The following is a 16,085-nucleotide window of genomic DNA, read 5'->3' on the forward strand; positions in this document are numbered from 1 at the left end:
TAATTTATGCCAACAAACCTACCTAACGAAAGCTAAGTGACTCGTTCGTCGGGTAAATGATGTTGCCCGTTGACCACATTACCCAACGAACTCCATGATTTACTCAACAAACAAGGTATTTTACTTCGAGGAAGTAAGGGGTGCATTCGTTGATTAAAATTGGTCATTCCTCGTGATATTGGACCAACTAACTTACTTTTTCAAACAAATACTACTTGTTCACGCGAACGCAAGGGTTGCGTTCGTTGAGTGAAGTTGCCCGTTCTCCATAAAAATGAGTCTAACTAACTTACTTTTTAAACAAACGGGCTATTTGTTCTTGCTTTTGTTGACTAAAGTTGCCTGTTCTTCGGAAAAATGGGTCTCACTAACTTACTTTTTCAAATAAACGGGATATTTTTTCACACCAACGCAACAGCTGCGTTCGTTGAGGAAAGTTTTCTGTTCGCCGAAAATATATTTCCAACCAACTTACTTTTTCAAACAAACGGACTATTTGTTCACGTAAACGCAGGAGTTGCGTTCATGGAGTAAAGTTGCTCGTTCTTCTAAAAAATAGGCATAACTAATTTACTTTTTCAAACAAACGGGCTATTTGTTCATGTAAACGCAGGAGTTGTGTTCGTTGAGTAAAGTTGCCCGTTCCCCGAAAAAAAGGGCAAAACTAACTTATTTTTTCAAACAAACGGGCTATTTGTTCATGTCAATGCAGGGGTTGCGTTCGTTGAGTAAAGTTGTTAGTTCCTCGAAAAAATTGGCCCAATTAACTTACTTTTTTCAAACAAACCGGCTATTTGTTCATGTGAACGCAGGGATTGCGTTCGTTGAGTAAAGTTGCCCGTTCCCCGAAAAAATAGGCCAAACTAACTTACTTTTTCAAACTATTTGTTCACGTAAACGTAGATGTTGCGTTTGTTGAGTAAAGCTTCCCATTCCCCTGAAAAATGGGCCCAACTAACTTACTTTTTCAAACAAACGGGTTATTTGTTCACGCGAACACTGAGGTTGCATTCGTTGAGTAAAGTTGCCCGTTCCCCGAAAAAAAAGGCCAAACTAACTTACTTTTTCAAACAAATGGACCATTTGTTCACATAAACGCAGGGATTGCGTTCGTTGAGTAAACTTGTCCGTTCCTTGAAAAAATGGGCTCAACTAACTTACTTTTTCAAACAAATGGGCTATTTGTTCAGCGAACGTAAGGGTTGCATTTGTTAAGAAAAGTTGGCCGTTCCCCGAAAAAATAAGCCAAACTAACTTAATTTTTCAAACAAACGGGCTATTTGTTCACATAAACGTAGAGGTTGCGTTTGTTGAGTAAAGTTTCCCATTCCCCTGAAAAATGGGCCCAACTAACTTACTATTTCAAACAAACGGGTTATTTATTCACGCGAACACTGAGGTTGCGTTCGTTGAGTAAAGTTGCCCGTTCTCCGAAAAAATGGGCCAAATGAACTTACTTTTTCAAACAAACTGGATATTTGTTCATGCGAAGGCAAGGAGTGTGTTCGTAGAGTAAAGTTGTCCGTTCCTCGGGAAAATGGACCCCACTAACTTTCTTTTTCAAACAAACGCACTATATTTTTTTTTTCTTCTCTTCTTCTCTCCCTCCCTTTATTTTTTTTTAATTATATATAAATAATCTAATCAACCAACATTTTGCTTCTCTTGTTTCATCATTATGCAAGACTAATCCTGAACTTGTAGATTTTTGGATGGTGTTTATGAAAGATGAAAATTGGGAGAAAAAGGGCAGAGATAGGGGGTTGCTAGCTCGTTTTGGGATATATATATATATATATATTTCCTAGTTTATTCTTAACGGTTTGTGTTTGGGTCTGATATTTCTCACATGTTAGCTTAACGAGTCGTGTCGTGTCAACCCATTAAATTAACGGGTTAACACGAATATGACCCCAAATCCATTTGCCAGGTCTAGCAGAAATTGGATTCATCACTATCCATGTTAAGGGTAATGATTAAAATATCGATCTCGAGCATAAGAACCTGAAAACCATTTGAGTTCCAAAAACCTGAAAAAGTTTCACTTGCTTATTAAATCTACACTAGTTTGTCTACTTCGAGAAAGCACGAGAGTGAAATTTGTTTGTACAAATGATAATAATTGCATATATAGGGTCAACTATTGCATAAATGGTATGCAATTGCATATCCTGGTTTACAAAAGTCATTAAAAATGAATTTTATTCAAGTTTAGGCTTTAAAGAGACTGCGCAATTGCACATCCCATGATACAAAAACTAGACAGCGGTGTACAATTACCCTTTCCTCCATCTGTTTTGTTTGTAATCAATCAACAACCAACATAACCAATGGGGCATTGGTTAATTTATGTTAATTCACTTCTGCAAAGCTTCATAACTCATTCAGTAGCAAAACCAAGCTAAACCTAATAATAAAATAAATATTAAAAAATAAATTGAAAATTGAAATTGCAAACTAATTAAAATAAATATAATTACATACAACCTGCAAATCTATCCATTGTAACATGATATTTAAATCACAATAAAAATTACATTTAAAACTAAAAATACTCAAAATGAACTAAGTTATCTAGCACTTAGAAGATCACGAGCAATTAAAAGATCACGAGCAATTAGAAGATCACGAGCAACACAGTATAAGAAAACCTTTATGGGAAATCCATCCTTACTATATGGCACTTTATGGAAACAACATATGGCGCATAACCATTTTCTCAAGTCCTCACTATATGGCACTTTATGGGAACAATGGTTGTTGTTCATTAAAAGCAGAAGACATCAGAGTAAGAAATAAATAAAACTTCCAATTGAAAATCACCCTCATGATGTTACTCTGACATTACTTGATTACAAGATGTAGATGAAGCGTTCGTGAATTGTTACATGAAAGAGTATCACTTGTAAAAGTTAAACCCTTTCCAAACATCCTATACATATCATGCATTTATCTGATACATCTCACATGGGAAAGCATGAACTCATTATAACACAATAGATTTCTACATGCCTATCCATGGAAACTATCCAACACCAATCCAGATTACCTGTTTATATACCACATGTGATACAGTTTTTTGAAATCAAGAGCACACCAACATTACTTAATTGTCAACTCCAAATAAAAGAAAATCATAGAGCGTTTCGGTACACGGTACACTATCCACTAGAAGATCTGTAGATTGATAAATTAACCGTCCACAAATGCCAAAACATCATGTAAGACCTAATATATTTTTAAAAAATAATTGAATCTGACATAAATAATTAAAAAGGTTTTACCAGTCACTTGTAGGTGCCAACATGGAAATTAAATTGAGAGCATGGAACTTAAGGCACTCAACAACTTGGGTTGTGTTTTAACTAGGCAACAACAGATGTTTGATACCACAGTTGAAGAAAACTATGAGCTTTAAGAAGTGAGCAAGAGAAAAAATAGAAGTAGCCTTACATTGTCTTGAACCATATCCTGCCTTGCCCACCACAGAAAAGCACCCACACCAACAATTGCTACAAGCACTGCAAAGAGCTGGATGTGGAAAGGCATCAATTTCATTAGAGATATAATCCTACATGCTGATGTCAGAGATGCTGAACCAAACAATACTCATGGTCTCACTGCTGCTGGATTGGCAGCCCACCCACATAAAACTCCCCAATTATTGGAAAGCTCACTAACACATCAATGGCTCCAAGTCCTTTGGAATGAGCCCTGGGAGAAAGAAGTAAAGCTCTCAATGACTCAAGCTCATAGCCATAAACCTTGCAGAAATTTTCTTCTTTTCCAGTATGCCCATTATCAACTTCAAATCCACCACCCTGGCCACGTAGGGTTTAGGAGGTAGCCAACATCAAAATCAAGCGAATAATGGAATTACATGACATGCGACGGTCGTGTCATGCAATTGCACTTGCTATATTACAAAAGAACCCTGACTGTGTGCAAATAGGGATATATACATGCAATTACACCTAATTTGTAAACCCTAAACCCTATGACCTACTGTCAAACTTTCTACTTTGCTTGGGAGCGTGTTATTGGCTTCCTTGCGATGGGATGATGAGGGATGAAGGGACCATGTTCGGCCAACTTGTCAAGTTGTTCGTCGACAACTCTTTGAACGAACTCCCTTACTTCCTTTAGATGCGTGTTTTTTGGAATCGGTCTGCGCTGCATCTAGTGATAAAACCCTTCTCATTCACTGAGTCGTTTACTTGCCTACTCGAACCTTCCAAGGCAGAACCATATGTAGCCTTCTCTTTAAGGTTTAATTTCCTCCATTTATTAGCAATCTCTTCTTGTACCTGGAAAAAAAAATCTCATTAAAAGAGCCTTTTTAATAAAATAATTAATAAACTAACCCAATCCATTGCCATCTCTCACCTTATTGTCCAACTTTGCATTTGCCACTTTCCCCATTTTATGTCTTTTTTTCTTTTTCTTTTTTGTAAATCATTTATTTTTAATCAAAAAACCATCATAATATTAAGCAACCACATTTTCGATTTTTAGATGTACGTGTAACTTACATGAAATTAAAAAATGCATCTCGGCCAACTCTTGATTGTTGCACATTACTGTCGACCTTGCGCTTTCCTTTTGTTGATCCCCTTTTTTGAGCTTCCATAACTTGCACAAATCAAGTACAAAACACTATCATGCATGTCTTTAGCGCCAAACTTTCAAAATGACAAACCCACTTCATCTCATGAATATGAGAAACCTACTTCCCCTCTTGCCCCAAGTCATCACCACAGAATTTCAATTAACAATACCATAAAACAATGTTAACCTACCTTCACAAGGAACTAATACCAAATGCTTTCACAAGGGTCGATTGCAGACGAGAGGAGTGCCAATAACCCACCAGTGACTGGAAAAACTGAATTCCAATTCCTATTATCAACCCAAAATGCTAACCCCTAAAATTTTCCCCAAAATCCAAACCCTAGAATAGGTGGTTTTTGACAATGATGACAAAGAAGAGAGAGAGAGGTTGCAGAAAGGAGGAAGAAACTTTCTACAGAAGAGGAGTTGAAGACAGGTGTAATTATGCCTGTACAAAAGAGTATGATTCAATTTTCTGAACAATTAAGGGTTTGCGCACAGAAGGACTTGCATTGCAGCATTGTCATGCAATTGCATGTGCTAAAGGCAAATACCGCCCCCCTGTGTGCAAACTGAACAAAGCTTAACAACGCTATGCTGATTAATGTATAGCGCAATGACAAACAAAACCAAGCACAGACTTTATTATGACCCTATGTCTATTATTCAATATTAGGGTTAATGACATTGTGTTGTACACAATTCGGGATCTACCCTCAAGTCATTTGTGGTACATGACAATGTGTAGTACAACGTAATTTCGATAATTGGTCGTTTTGTAATATAAGATGTTCGCCTTATTGCCCATTATCGTTTCTCATGCTCTGTATTTCGGTTAATTTCGACCTTCGATTTATAGTTCAAAAAACAGGTATAATTATGCATGTACAAAAGAGTATGATTCATTTTTCTGAACAATTAGGGGTTTGCGCACAACAGACCCCCATCTTCCCTTTCAAGTTCTTAAAGTTGAGTTTAAACATATCAACACCCTCCAAGTATTTGGAATTCAAGCAAACACATACCAACATAAAGGGTACATAAATGATCTCCGGGTTTCTACATGGCATATCTTAAGAGACTGAAACGAGTGCTTCATACCAGGAACTAATGCTTGCAATACAGGCTTCAGATAACCAACAAATTACTGAAACATCGACTTGCTTGCCAAGTCCTGTGTGAAGTGAAGTTCCCACCATAATTAAATCATACACAATCAGAGGCCTCATGGGTATTTATATATACAATCAGATCAAGAGGCACTATAACAACCCAGCAGAAATGCAGAGTGGGAAAAGAAATACAAAATTTGAATAATTAATTTCTCGAATTGTTCAGTGAAAAAACTGAAACAACAATTCAAAATCACTAGTGATTAGCAATTTACAGCACCAAAAATCACCTCACTCACATCATATAAACATGATAACAAAATCCTTGATTTAATTACCAAAAAAGAGAAAATGAAAGCTGGTTGGCTGACTTAATAGAGATTACTTACTAACAATCATTAGAGAACATAAAAATATATGCGATAAAATTGGAGTTGTCTATCGTTTGGCACAAAAAGGGAAGACAAATCGATGTTTACCTAGAGCAGCAAGTTACTGAAAAGCAAAAATAGAGTAGTTCGTTAAGTACATAACTTTAATTTTCTAAATTCTTTAATCAACTGCACAATAATCTACCAAATTCTCATTTACAGCCAAATTGTAAATCACATATTAAATTTTAAAAGGAACAAATAAATGGCAAAACCCAAAATTTCATTTACAGCCACACCGGTCAAAATTCACACAAAAGAAGAATAAATTAAATAGAACCATCAATTACACATAACGAAAATCAACACACGAACTTACCGAGATGGAGGAAGCAGCTGGAGAAGACGAAGTGGGTTTCTGGGTTTTGGCTGAAATCTGCTCCTCAGATGGAGAAGACGAAGTGGGTTTCTGGGTTTTGGCTGAAATCTGCTCCTCAGATGGAGAAGACGAAGTGGGGGGAGCTTCTTCAGGCTGTAGAAAGCTGTGCAGCTGTGACTTCAATGAAATAGAGCTATGGCTGTGCAAAGCTATGGAGGAGGAGATAGACGAAATCGAGTACGCATCCTAGGTTTTGAAGGAGCATGATTTTTTTTTCCTTATTTTAACTGGTTAACCAAAACAACCAGTTTCAATTGTTTTTAAAAAAAGCCCACGTGACTAGCATGTGATCGGCTGTACCGGTACAGCCGATGCACCACAGACGCACTCCTGTAGCCTGATCATATATAGTGTTATTCTCAATGGCAGGTACAAAATAAGAAATCAAAATTCAGGCATGCCTACGGTACAGCTTTTGTGTTTTTAAAAAGTCAAGCAAAACGCCAGGTCCCACTTGCTCCATTCCTTGACAATAAAACATTATTATATTAATTAGTCCCTCCCGTGGGCCGACCCAAAAATCAGATTTCCCTTTGTTTCAATTTTGACTAGCTCTCTGTCAGCCATATCCACCCACATATTTCTAACGGAAGCCTCTCTCTCTCTCTCTCTCTCTCTCTCTCTCTCTCTCTCAATCTATTCAAACAAGATGTGAATCCTATCCTATCTTATAAATTTGAATTCATATCCAATCTATAACTGTCTAATAAATCAATTTAGGGCTTAAAGAGAGGCTTGAGATGTTTCAATTTATGAATCAATGAACTGATAGAGTCAAATGAGTTACAGAAAGATGGCAAGGAGACAAAGCAAACATGTATCATTATGGTAAAGAAACCTCCCCCGTTCCTGAATTAATTATGTCAAATTAATCATCTCTTGGATATCACTTTTCACTTTCTTTGCTTCCTCTTGGCATTACTCCATTTTAGCTTCTCTAAGTCTACATGCCCACCAGATTTGCAGCCCAATGTACTTGGTACGCCTTTCATGGCGGAGAAAGTAAGAAAGATATCTTCTTTGAAAGGAATCCTCTACTTTTTTTTTTTTTTTTTTTCTCTTCTCTGGTAATAATAATTCAATTTGCAATTATCTTTTGTGCAGGAGCTTCTGGCTGCAAAATCAGCCAAATTTGCTGCCTTACTCGAAGATAATTCAAAGGAAGATCTTTCTCATTTCCTCAGAAATATGCCAGCTGACCCCGAAACTCTTGAGCTTGTTGCCAGATTCTACCATGGCTTTCAACTTCAAATTTCTACTGAGAAAGTTGTACCCCTCATTTGTGTTGCTCACTACTTGGAGATGACAGAAAATCACAGCAAAAACAATCTTTTGGGCCAGGCTCTTTGTTTTTTTCAAGAAACAATCCTCCCCAGCTGGAATGAAACTGTCAAGGCTTTCCGAACCACAGAAAAGTTCCTTCGACACTCCTTGAAGCTTGGATTGGTTGAGGCCTGCATGAAATCTATCATTACAAAGGCACTAGCTAATCCCAGCCTTCTTGGAGAACCACTCAAGAATTCCACCAAGTATGTGGATGATAGTGAGGAGGAGGAAGAAGGCTATAAGCCGAGTGCAAGGAGAAGACTCTTTGACCTTGATTTTAAATCGGAGGATCTGACAACACTGTCTCTCGAACTCTATGAGCCAGTCATCCATGAAATGAATAAGCATGGAGTTCCAACACCGTACGTGGCTGCATCCCTTTGTAACTATACAAACAAATGGGTTTTATCTGGCAGTGGAGAGGCAGTCAAGAGTAACTACAAAAAGGAAATCCTTGAAGCTGTGGAGAGGCATTTGCCTCATGAGAAAGGACTTGTTCCATGCACCTTATTGTTCGAAATCCTCCGGTTTGCTAATGTTTTGGAAGTTAGCTCTGAATGTAGAAATGGGATTGAGATTAGAATCGGAAAACAACTGGACCAGGCAGCAGTCAAAGACCTCTTAATCCCTTCTCAAGGCTATTCCAAGGAAATGCAATATGATATTGTATGCGTGAGGAGGATATTGAAAGTTTTCTATGGCAGTTACACTTTGTCGGACATATCTGGGCTAATTGCAGTGGCAGAACTCATTGAGGATTTCTTGGCCGAAGTTGCAAGTGACATAGATTTGAACATAGATACATTTGTTGACTTAGCAGAGATGTCACTTGCAGCATCATTGGGAACACAAAGAACCTTGGATGGAATATACAGGGCAGTTGATATCTACTTAGATAAGCATAGGCACTTGACAGAGTCAGAGCGAGAGGAAGTGTGTCGAGTTTTGGATTTTCAGAAAGTGTCCCCTGAAGCTTATGAGCATGCTGCCAAAAATGAAAAGTTGCCTTTAAGGGTGGTGGTGCAAGTGTTGTTTGCAGGGCAGTTGCAGCTGCGAGACAGGATCCTGAAGGAGGTGCAGGATTCTGATGACAAATCAACAAAGGAGGAAGAGGAGGAGAATGAAGCAAAGTTGGACTTTGGTGAAGAAGAAATGAGATCAGAGATGGAGAAAATGAGCATGAAGGTGATGGAGCTTGAGAGAGAGTGCAATATGATGAGAAAAGAGATTGACAATGGCGGCAGCCCTAAGGCAAGGAAGGAGAAAACTAGCTTGTGGAGAGAAATGAAGAGGAAGTTTGGGTGCGTCAACAGTGTGCACGATTCTAACTGCCAATTGAAGAAGAAGAAGAAGATGCATCCAAAACAAGGAGTATAACATGTAGATTCTTCTTCCATCAAAGATTTCTTTTGCAAATATCTAGTTATTCATTGATTTATTTTTTTTCAGCTTCAATCATTGACTTTCTGAATAATCATTTTTCAGCTTGGTTGCCAAGTAGATTGCTCTTCATAACTAGTACTTTGTACCAAATTTTAACTCAAGAAGGACTCATGAAATGACCAACCAATTCTCTTATTGTTAAATTATGCTAGAAAAAGTAGAAGTAATTATCGTTCTCTAATAGCAGTTTAATTTATCAGTCTGGTTTCATGGCCATAGATGCATAATGAGAAAGCAAGTCATACAAATCAAGAAGCTTAGTTTGAACTTCATTATGGAAAGAAGTTTACGTTCTCGAAAGAAATTGGACAATATGCAAAGAAGCTTAAGAAAACCAAATTACAACAAAGAAATTTTTTCCTCTAAGTTAGTTCCCTTTCTAGCATCATACTACATGCATATATCACTCTTGCAAAATACTTTACATGGGTCCAAATTACCTCTACAATCAATTCTGCCCCCTTTTCTTCTTCAGATATCATTAGCCTGGTCACACCAAGAACACACTCCAAACTCTCCTCCCCATATATATAACGTCCTCGAGCTTTCGTTCCCCGTGGCAAGAGAAGGAAGTTATACATGGTTGCATATGATTCTTGCCTCCTTTGAAGCCAATTAATTCTCTCCATTCCATTTCATTCAATTCCATGGTAATTGCAATGAGACTAGTCCATCGTGAAGATACATATATCAATTACCAGATGAGCACTATTTGGCAACATTCATATTACGATAAAGAAAATCAAACCATCAATCTCAATGGCATTTCACTATCTGCAGAGCCAACCGAATCATTAATCCCATTATGATTTTCCATGTCTATGGTTTGATGATGGTTTTCGTTTCCTTTCTGCCCTCCACGACCACCTTGATCTTCATCCCCCATCACAACCACCCCTGCAAACTGCACCTTGCGTACACCATCAGGGGAATGCACAGGGGACTCTGCAGCTGATGCATTGCCAGCTGTGAATACGTCACTCGTGTTCGGGATGGTGGCTGCCCGGCTGCTTCCTGCCTTGGCATAATGGTCGCTGTCTGCGGTCTGCGCGCCTTCGGGCTTAAAGCATCTGTAGACACATGTGAAGAGCCAAAAGGCCCATGGAATTGCCACAAGTACCATGCCAACAAGGGGATACCACGGGTGGGATTTTTCTTCAGGTAGAAGCATGTAAAGGAAAAGAAACACTCCACCGGCGATAATGCAGGAGAAGAAGACTGCGGAGATGAGAGAGATTCTAGCATCTCCTTTTCTTTGCTCCATCGGAGGTAAAGAAAGACAGAATAGGATCCTTTCTCTGGGTCGAGATCGATGATGTTTTCTGAGTTTGTGTAATTATGTTCGTGTTTTGTTTTTGATGTTGTTGTTGGTTAGACCGAGTTGAGTTGTTGCCGGAATCTAACAAAGTGGTGGATGGAAATTATGGAGGATATATCCGGTGGTGGAAGGTTTCAAAACAGAGCGGTGAAAGCGGGGCTGGTTTCTAACTGCAATGCATTGTGAATAACTGAATAACAAGTTTTATTTATGTCCAACAACCAAAAAAAAAAGAAGTTATATTTATATTGAGAACACCAAACTTCCGTGTATTTTTTCTTTTTGAGAATAGAGAATACCTTAACTCAAAAGAAATATCGACAATGTATTAAGTACTATATACAGTTAATTATAGATCGACAATGTATCAACTACTATATATAGTTAATTATAGATCGACAATGTACTAAGTATTATATACGGTTAATTATACGAGTATACGAGGCCTATTCACTCTCTCTCCTTGTTTTTATGCTTTCAGTCTTGTTTTGTTAATTGAATTACTAAAACTACCCTTATTTAGTTTTTGACTTTCTAGGACGTTCTAGGACTCTTGCTAACTCATTGTTGAGTTGAGAGTGTACACTACCAAAATGAAGACCACCTTAATTTAGGATCCTTTTATTAATAAGGACATCAAGCCAATTCGATTATGCGACGCCCAACATTGACAAAAATGAACCTACAAAACTATAGATTTCTTATAGTTACACATCAAACAATATTTGTTATATATATAGATGTTTTTTTTCTTCCTCTGAAGCCAAGACTTTTGGTGTTGCCAATCATTTCTTGCTGTGTTTGCGTATTGAGCGTATGACTCCCACTGCAAGTCATGTTATTTCATTGAGTCAAAGTCCAATTTTGTTATAACATTTCAAACCTAAATTTACCCCTAAAAACTGAAAATAAATAATGTCAAGGAAAAAACGGAAATTGTCCCTTCCCCAGGCTGTCGAGAACCCAAGTTACAGAGGTCCATAGCATATAAAAAACACAACGGATTTCTTTTGAAATCATAATAACATGTCCAGAACACGGTGGTGACCACAAATACTTCTAAATTTTACCAGAAAAATATGAAAAGAGAAACATGCTAGACAAACCAGACAAGACTCAGCATCAAACAGTTTGGCACCGTGAAGAATCAAAGAGGAGAGCCCCATCCACCACCACCAGGAGTTAAAATCTGAAGAATTTCCCCTGGTTGCACTTCAACTGTGTTCTTACCCCCGAGGTAAACCCTTCGTTTATCTTGTGTGATTAGGAAATTAGCCCCACGAGCCCCGTCTTTCCCTCCTTTCAATCCCCTTGGTGTGTGAACACGCCTCTCTGAGAGAATGCTCACAACAATTGGACGCTTGAACTCTATCTCCCTCACAAGTCCATCACCCCCTCTGTGATATCCAACTCCCCCGCTGTTCTCTCTCAGGCCAAATTTATGCAAAAGAACTGGATATCTCTGCTCAAAAATTTCTGGATCAGTCATTCGGGTATTGGTCATATGACACTGGACTCCGCTTGTCCCATCCCAGGTCGGACCAGCTCCACTTCCACCTCCAATTGTTTCATAATAACCAAATGTCTCATCCCCAAAAGTGAGATTATTCATACAACCCTGTGAACAAGCACAAGCCTGAAATGCAGTAAGTACAACATCAGTTATTCTCTGAGAAGTGAGAACGTTACCGCCCACCACAGCAGCTTTATCACTTGGAGAGAGAAATGAGCCTGGTGGAATATAGATTTTCACAGGAGCCAAACAACCTTGATTGAGAGGAATATCCACATCCACCAAGCAGCGAAGACAGTATATAACTGCTGCTGCTGTTACAGCTTCTGGAGCATTCCAATTCCCATATACTTCAGGACTGGTTCCACTAAAATCAAAATTTGCTTCACCTTTATCAGAATCAATGGTAAGTTTCAAATGAATAATGGACCCATCGTCCATGTAATCCTCTTCTTCAATAGTAACAGAACTCCTATCTCCAGAACTAGATGGCTGAGATAAAACTCTAGCAGCAACAGACTTCAGCATTTCTCTCACTGCTTCTTCTGCATTCAGCTGTACATAGGTCATGTAAGCCTGAACAGTGTCCAAACCATACTGCTCAATTAGCTCTTTGATAAGGGTAATTCCTCTCTTGTTTGCAGCTACTTGAGCTCGAAGATCTGATAGATTATCTTGAAGCCTGCGAGTTCCAGGGATCTTTTGAGCCAATTCATCAGAACAAGGGAATCGAAGAAGTCTAGTGATTCCTTCTTCTTGAAAAATCCCTTTTTCCACAAGCTTAAAAGCTTTTAAGGCGGCCCCTTCTTCCCATATAGACTTGGAAAAAGGTGGCATGCTTCCAGGAGTGATACCCCCAATCTCTGCATGATGCCCTCTACTTGCCACAAAAAACACCAGCTTTCCATTATCAAAGACAGGTGTAATAACAGTTATATCAGGAAGATGACTACCTCCGGCACAAGGATGATTTGTGACCAAGACATCTCCTTCACTCAAATTGTGACCCCAGTAGTTGATCTGCCACCGAACAGTACTTGACATTGCTCCTAAGTGCACAGGGACATGAGGGGCATTAGCAACTAGTCCCCCATCAGGTCCAAAGAGGGCACAAGAGAAATCTAGTCGTTCCTTGATATTAGTTGATATAGAAGTTCTCTGCAGGGTCCTTCCCATCTGTTCAGCTATACCCATAAATCTATGATTGAAGATTGAGAGCTGCACAACATTAGCAACTTTTTCCACTACTTTCATGGTGCTTGAAGTAGAGTCAATTTCAATTTTAATGTTACCATATTTAGTTATTATAGCTTTACAGTTAGGTTCTACTATCACAGTACTATTCCCGTTCATGATTATTGCCGGACCAGCCATGATATGCCCATACCCCAGTTTCTCAAGCTTGTATAGAGGTGTTTCCTGCCACCCATTTCCAAAATAAACCTTGTAATTACCTTCAACTTTAGGAGAACACGAAGTACGTTCTAGAGCCAGGGGCTTCAATATATTAGTGACTCCTACACCGCGAACCCTAACATCACATATTAGGATATTCCTATTCAGTAATTTAAATCCATACTCCTGCTGGAATAGTTCCACAAAGTCCAGATCGTAGTTACATCCTCTCCCATCTTCAGTAATTCGTTTCTTAACCATGATTGAGGTGTCTGTACCTTCATATCTCAAATTCAGATATGTCTCTGTTGTCATATTTTCATCTCTAAAACCTTGCTCTTGCAGCTTCTGCCTTACTTGACTCAGTAAAATAGCTTCTCTGTGAGAGGCCTCCTGAACCGATTCAAGACTGTAAACTGCAGAGTATGGCTCCTGTGCCTCTTCTACAACATCTGCCAATCCCATCCCATAAGCACTTAAGATTCCACAGAACCTGTGTATAAGTACTTCTTTCATACCCAATGACCTGGCAATTGCGCAGGCATGCTGAGGCCCAGCACCTCCAAAGCAAGCAAGGGCATGGTTCCTTGTTTCATGGCCCTTCATCTCAGTTAATTGCCTTATTGGACGGCACATAGTCTCATTGGCAACATTTACAAATCCCAGTGCTATCTCCTCCACTGTCATGTCCTTTGCAGAGGGATCCTGGCTCTTTCGGTAGGAATTTATTTGGCTTGCAAGCTTGTCAAACTCGTCTCTTGTTGCCCTGATATCTAGAGGCTCATCTTCATTGGGGCCAAATATTGATGGGAAATAATCAGGAATTACATATCCTAGAACTAAGTTTGCATCTGTAACTGCCAACTCCCCACCTTTTCGGTAACACACTGGACCAGGATGTGCACCCACTGATTCTGGTCCCACCCGGAAAGCTCCAAACTGGAACTTTAACTTTGACCCGCCACCAGCAGCTACAGTACTTATGTCAAGCTGAGGTGCTTGTATTATGGCACCAGCAATCTGGGTTTCCAGGACTTGTTCATAAGTCCCTGCATAACGGCTCACATCTGTAGATGTGCCACCCATGTCAAACCCAATGAGAGGTTTCTCAGTTTCAAGCCCAAAAAGTGTCTGTGAGTAACCCACAACTCCACCAGCAGGACCAGACAAAACAGCTTTGTGACCCGAAAATCGACTTTCTGGTGCAAGTCCACCGTCAGATTGCATAAATAAAACATTCACCTTCTCTACACCTTCATCAAATTTAGACATGAACCCTGATAGGTACTCTTTGATCACTGGCGTCAAATATGCATCAACACTAGCTGTTAGACCCCGAGGAACAGCTCGAACCATGGGTGTCAAAGCTGAAGATAAGGAAACATGTCTGAAGCCCAAACTCTCAGCTAGCCTTTCAACAGCTACTTCATGCTGTGGGTAAGTGTAAGAATGCATTAACACAACAGCCAAACAGCTAATCCCCTTCTCTAACAAACCTTGGAGTAAAGGCTTCAAAGTTTCTACATCAATAGGCTTTACAACTTTAACCATCTCACCAGAAACTCCTTTAACTAACGACGCAGAAGAAGAATCTTGATTATCATTTGCCAGCTCAACTCTCTCGTCAACCTCAATAATCTCCTCATAAAGGTTTGACGGTTTTGATACAGTGAGATCAAATATTTTGGGACGAGCCTGGTTACCAATCTGGAGCAAATCCCGGAAACCCCGAGTCACACAGAGAGCAATCCTTTCCCCTTTTCTCTCCAAAAGTGCATTTGTTGCCACAGTTGTACCCATCCTTATCCATTCTATCTTATCAGTCGGTATTTTTGAAGCACGGGAAATTTTCTTCCCAGTAAACTCTTCAAGAATCCTCCGAATTCCTTCAACTGGAGCATCGTCATAGTTTGATGGATCAACAGACAAAAGTTTTAAAACTTGTCCATCAGGCTGACCTGGGATCTCAGCGTAAACATCAGTGAAGGTTCCCCCTCTGTCAATGCAAAATCTGAGTTTGTTGTCATTGGCACTCCCCATTTTTATGCTAAGATATTAGACTTGAGACGACGCTGATATGGAAACCTGAAGATGAAAAACAAAAAATACAGATGATCAATTATACTAGTAATTTCACATGCACTGAGCCAAAATTGTGGATCAGATTGGACAGAGCATGCAATAATTCGCTCAACCCCCTACGAATTTCGATCTGGATCGAGCGTACCCCAATCGCGGTACGGTATCGATCTGGAACGAAAGATTTAACGACTCAGTTCCAGAAGAAAGAACAGTACCTGATAGACGACAGAACACTACCTGACCGCCAACAGCAGACGAGCAATGCTATAGCTGATGAGCCCACGTTTGACTCTCGCTCTCTCGTCATAAAGGAGAAGGAAGATATTGGGTTCGGAGAGGATTTTACTTTTACTGCAGTAAAATACTATTTTTGTTATTATTATTATTATTATTATTTTTTAAAAGAAGAGTTTATTTTTACTTTTACCGCATAAGTTAACCATTATTAGCGTTGGAGTCATATGGGGGGGATTGG

The 16,085-nt window shown here is 39.2% G+C and overlaps 3 protein-coding genes across 3 annotated transcripts; 1 reads left to right on the forward strand and 2 right to left on the reverse strand.

Annotated features, from left to right (window-relative positions):
• Positions 1–7,145: 7,145 nt before the first annotated feature.
• On the forward strand, positions 7,146–9,409 carry LOC117617147 (BTB/POZ domain-containing protein At5g17580-like). The gene is made up of 3 exons (XM_034346421.1): positions 7,146–7,361; positions 7,466–7,535; positions 7,638–9,409. The coding sequence occupies exons 1-3, from the start codon at positions 7,312–7,314 to the stop codon at positions 9,234–9,236; spliced, it is 1,719 nt and encodes a 572-aa protein (XP_034202312.1). The 5' UTR covers positions 7,146–7,311; the 3' UTR covers positions 9,237–9,409.
• Positions 9,410–9,601: 192 nt separating this feature from the next.
• On the reverse strand, positions 9,602–10,717 carry LOC117617148. The gene has a single exon (XM_034346422.1). It carries the CDS (start codon positions 10,564–10,566, stop codon positions 10,045–10,047), a length of 522 nt encoding a protein of 173 aa, XP_034202313.1. The 5' UTR covers positions 10,567–10,717; the 3' UTR covers positions 9,602–10,044.
• A 718-nt stretch (positions 10,718–11,435) lies between these two features.
• On the reverse strand, positions 11,436–15,896 carry LOC117618716 (5-oxoprolinase). Its single transcript, XM_034348423.1, has 2 exons — positions 15,826–15,896; positions 11,436–15,613 (listed from the first exon to the last, which is right to left on the reverse strand). Exon 2 carries the CDS (start codon positions 15,566–15,568, stop codon positions 11,768–11,770), a length of 3,801 nt encoding a protein of 1,266 aa, XP_034204314.1. The 5' UTR covers positions 15,569–15,613; positions 15,826–15,896; the 3' UTR covers positions 11,436–11,767.
• Between the last annotated feature and the right edge of the window lie 189 nt (positions 15,897–16,085).

Source organism: Prunus dulcis, chromosome 2, assembly GCF_902201215.1.
Source record: "Prunus dulcis chromosome 2, ALMONDv2, whole genome shotgun sequence".
NCBI lineage: Eukaryota > Viridiplantae > Streptophyta > Magnoliopsida > Rosales > Rosaceae > Prunus > Prunus dulcis.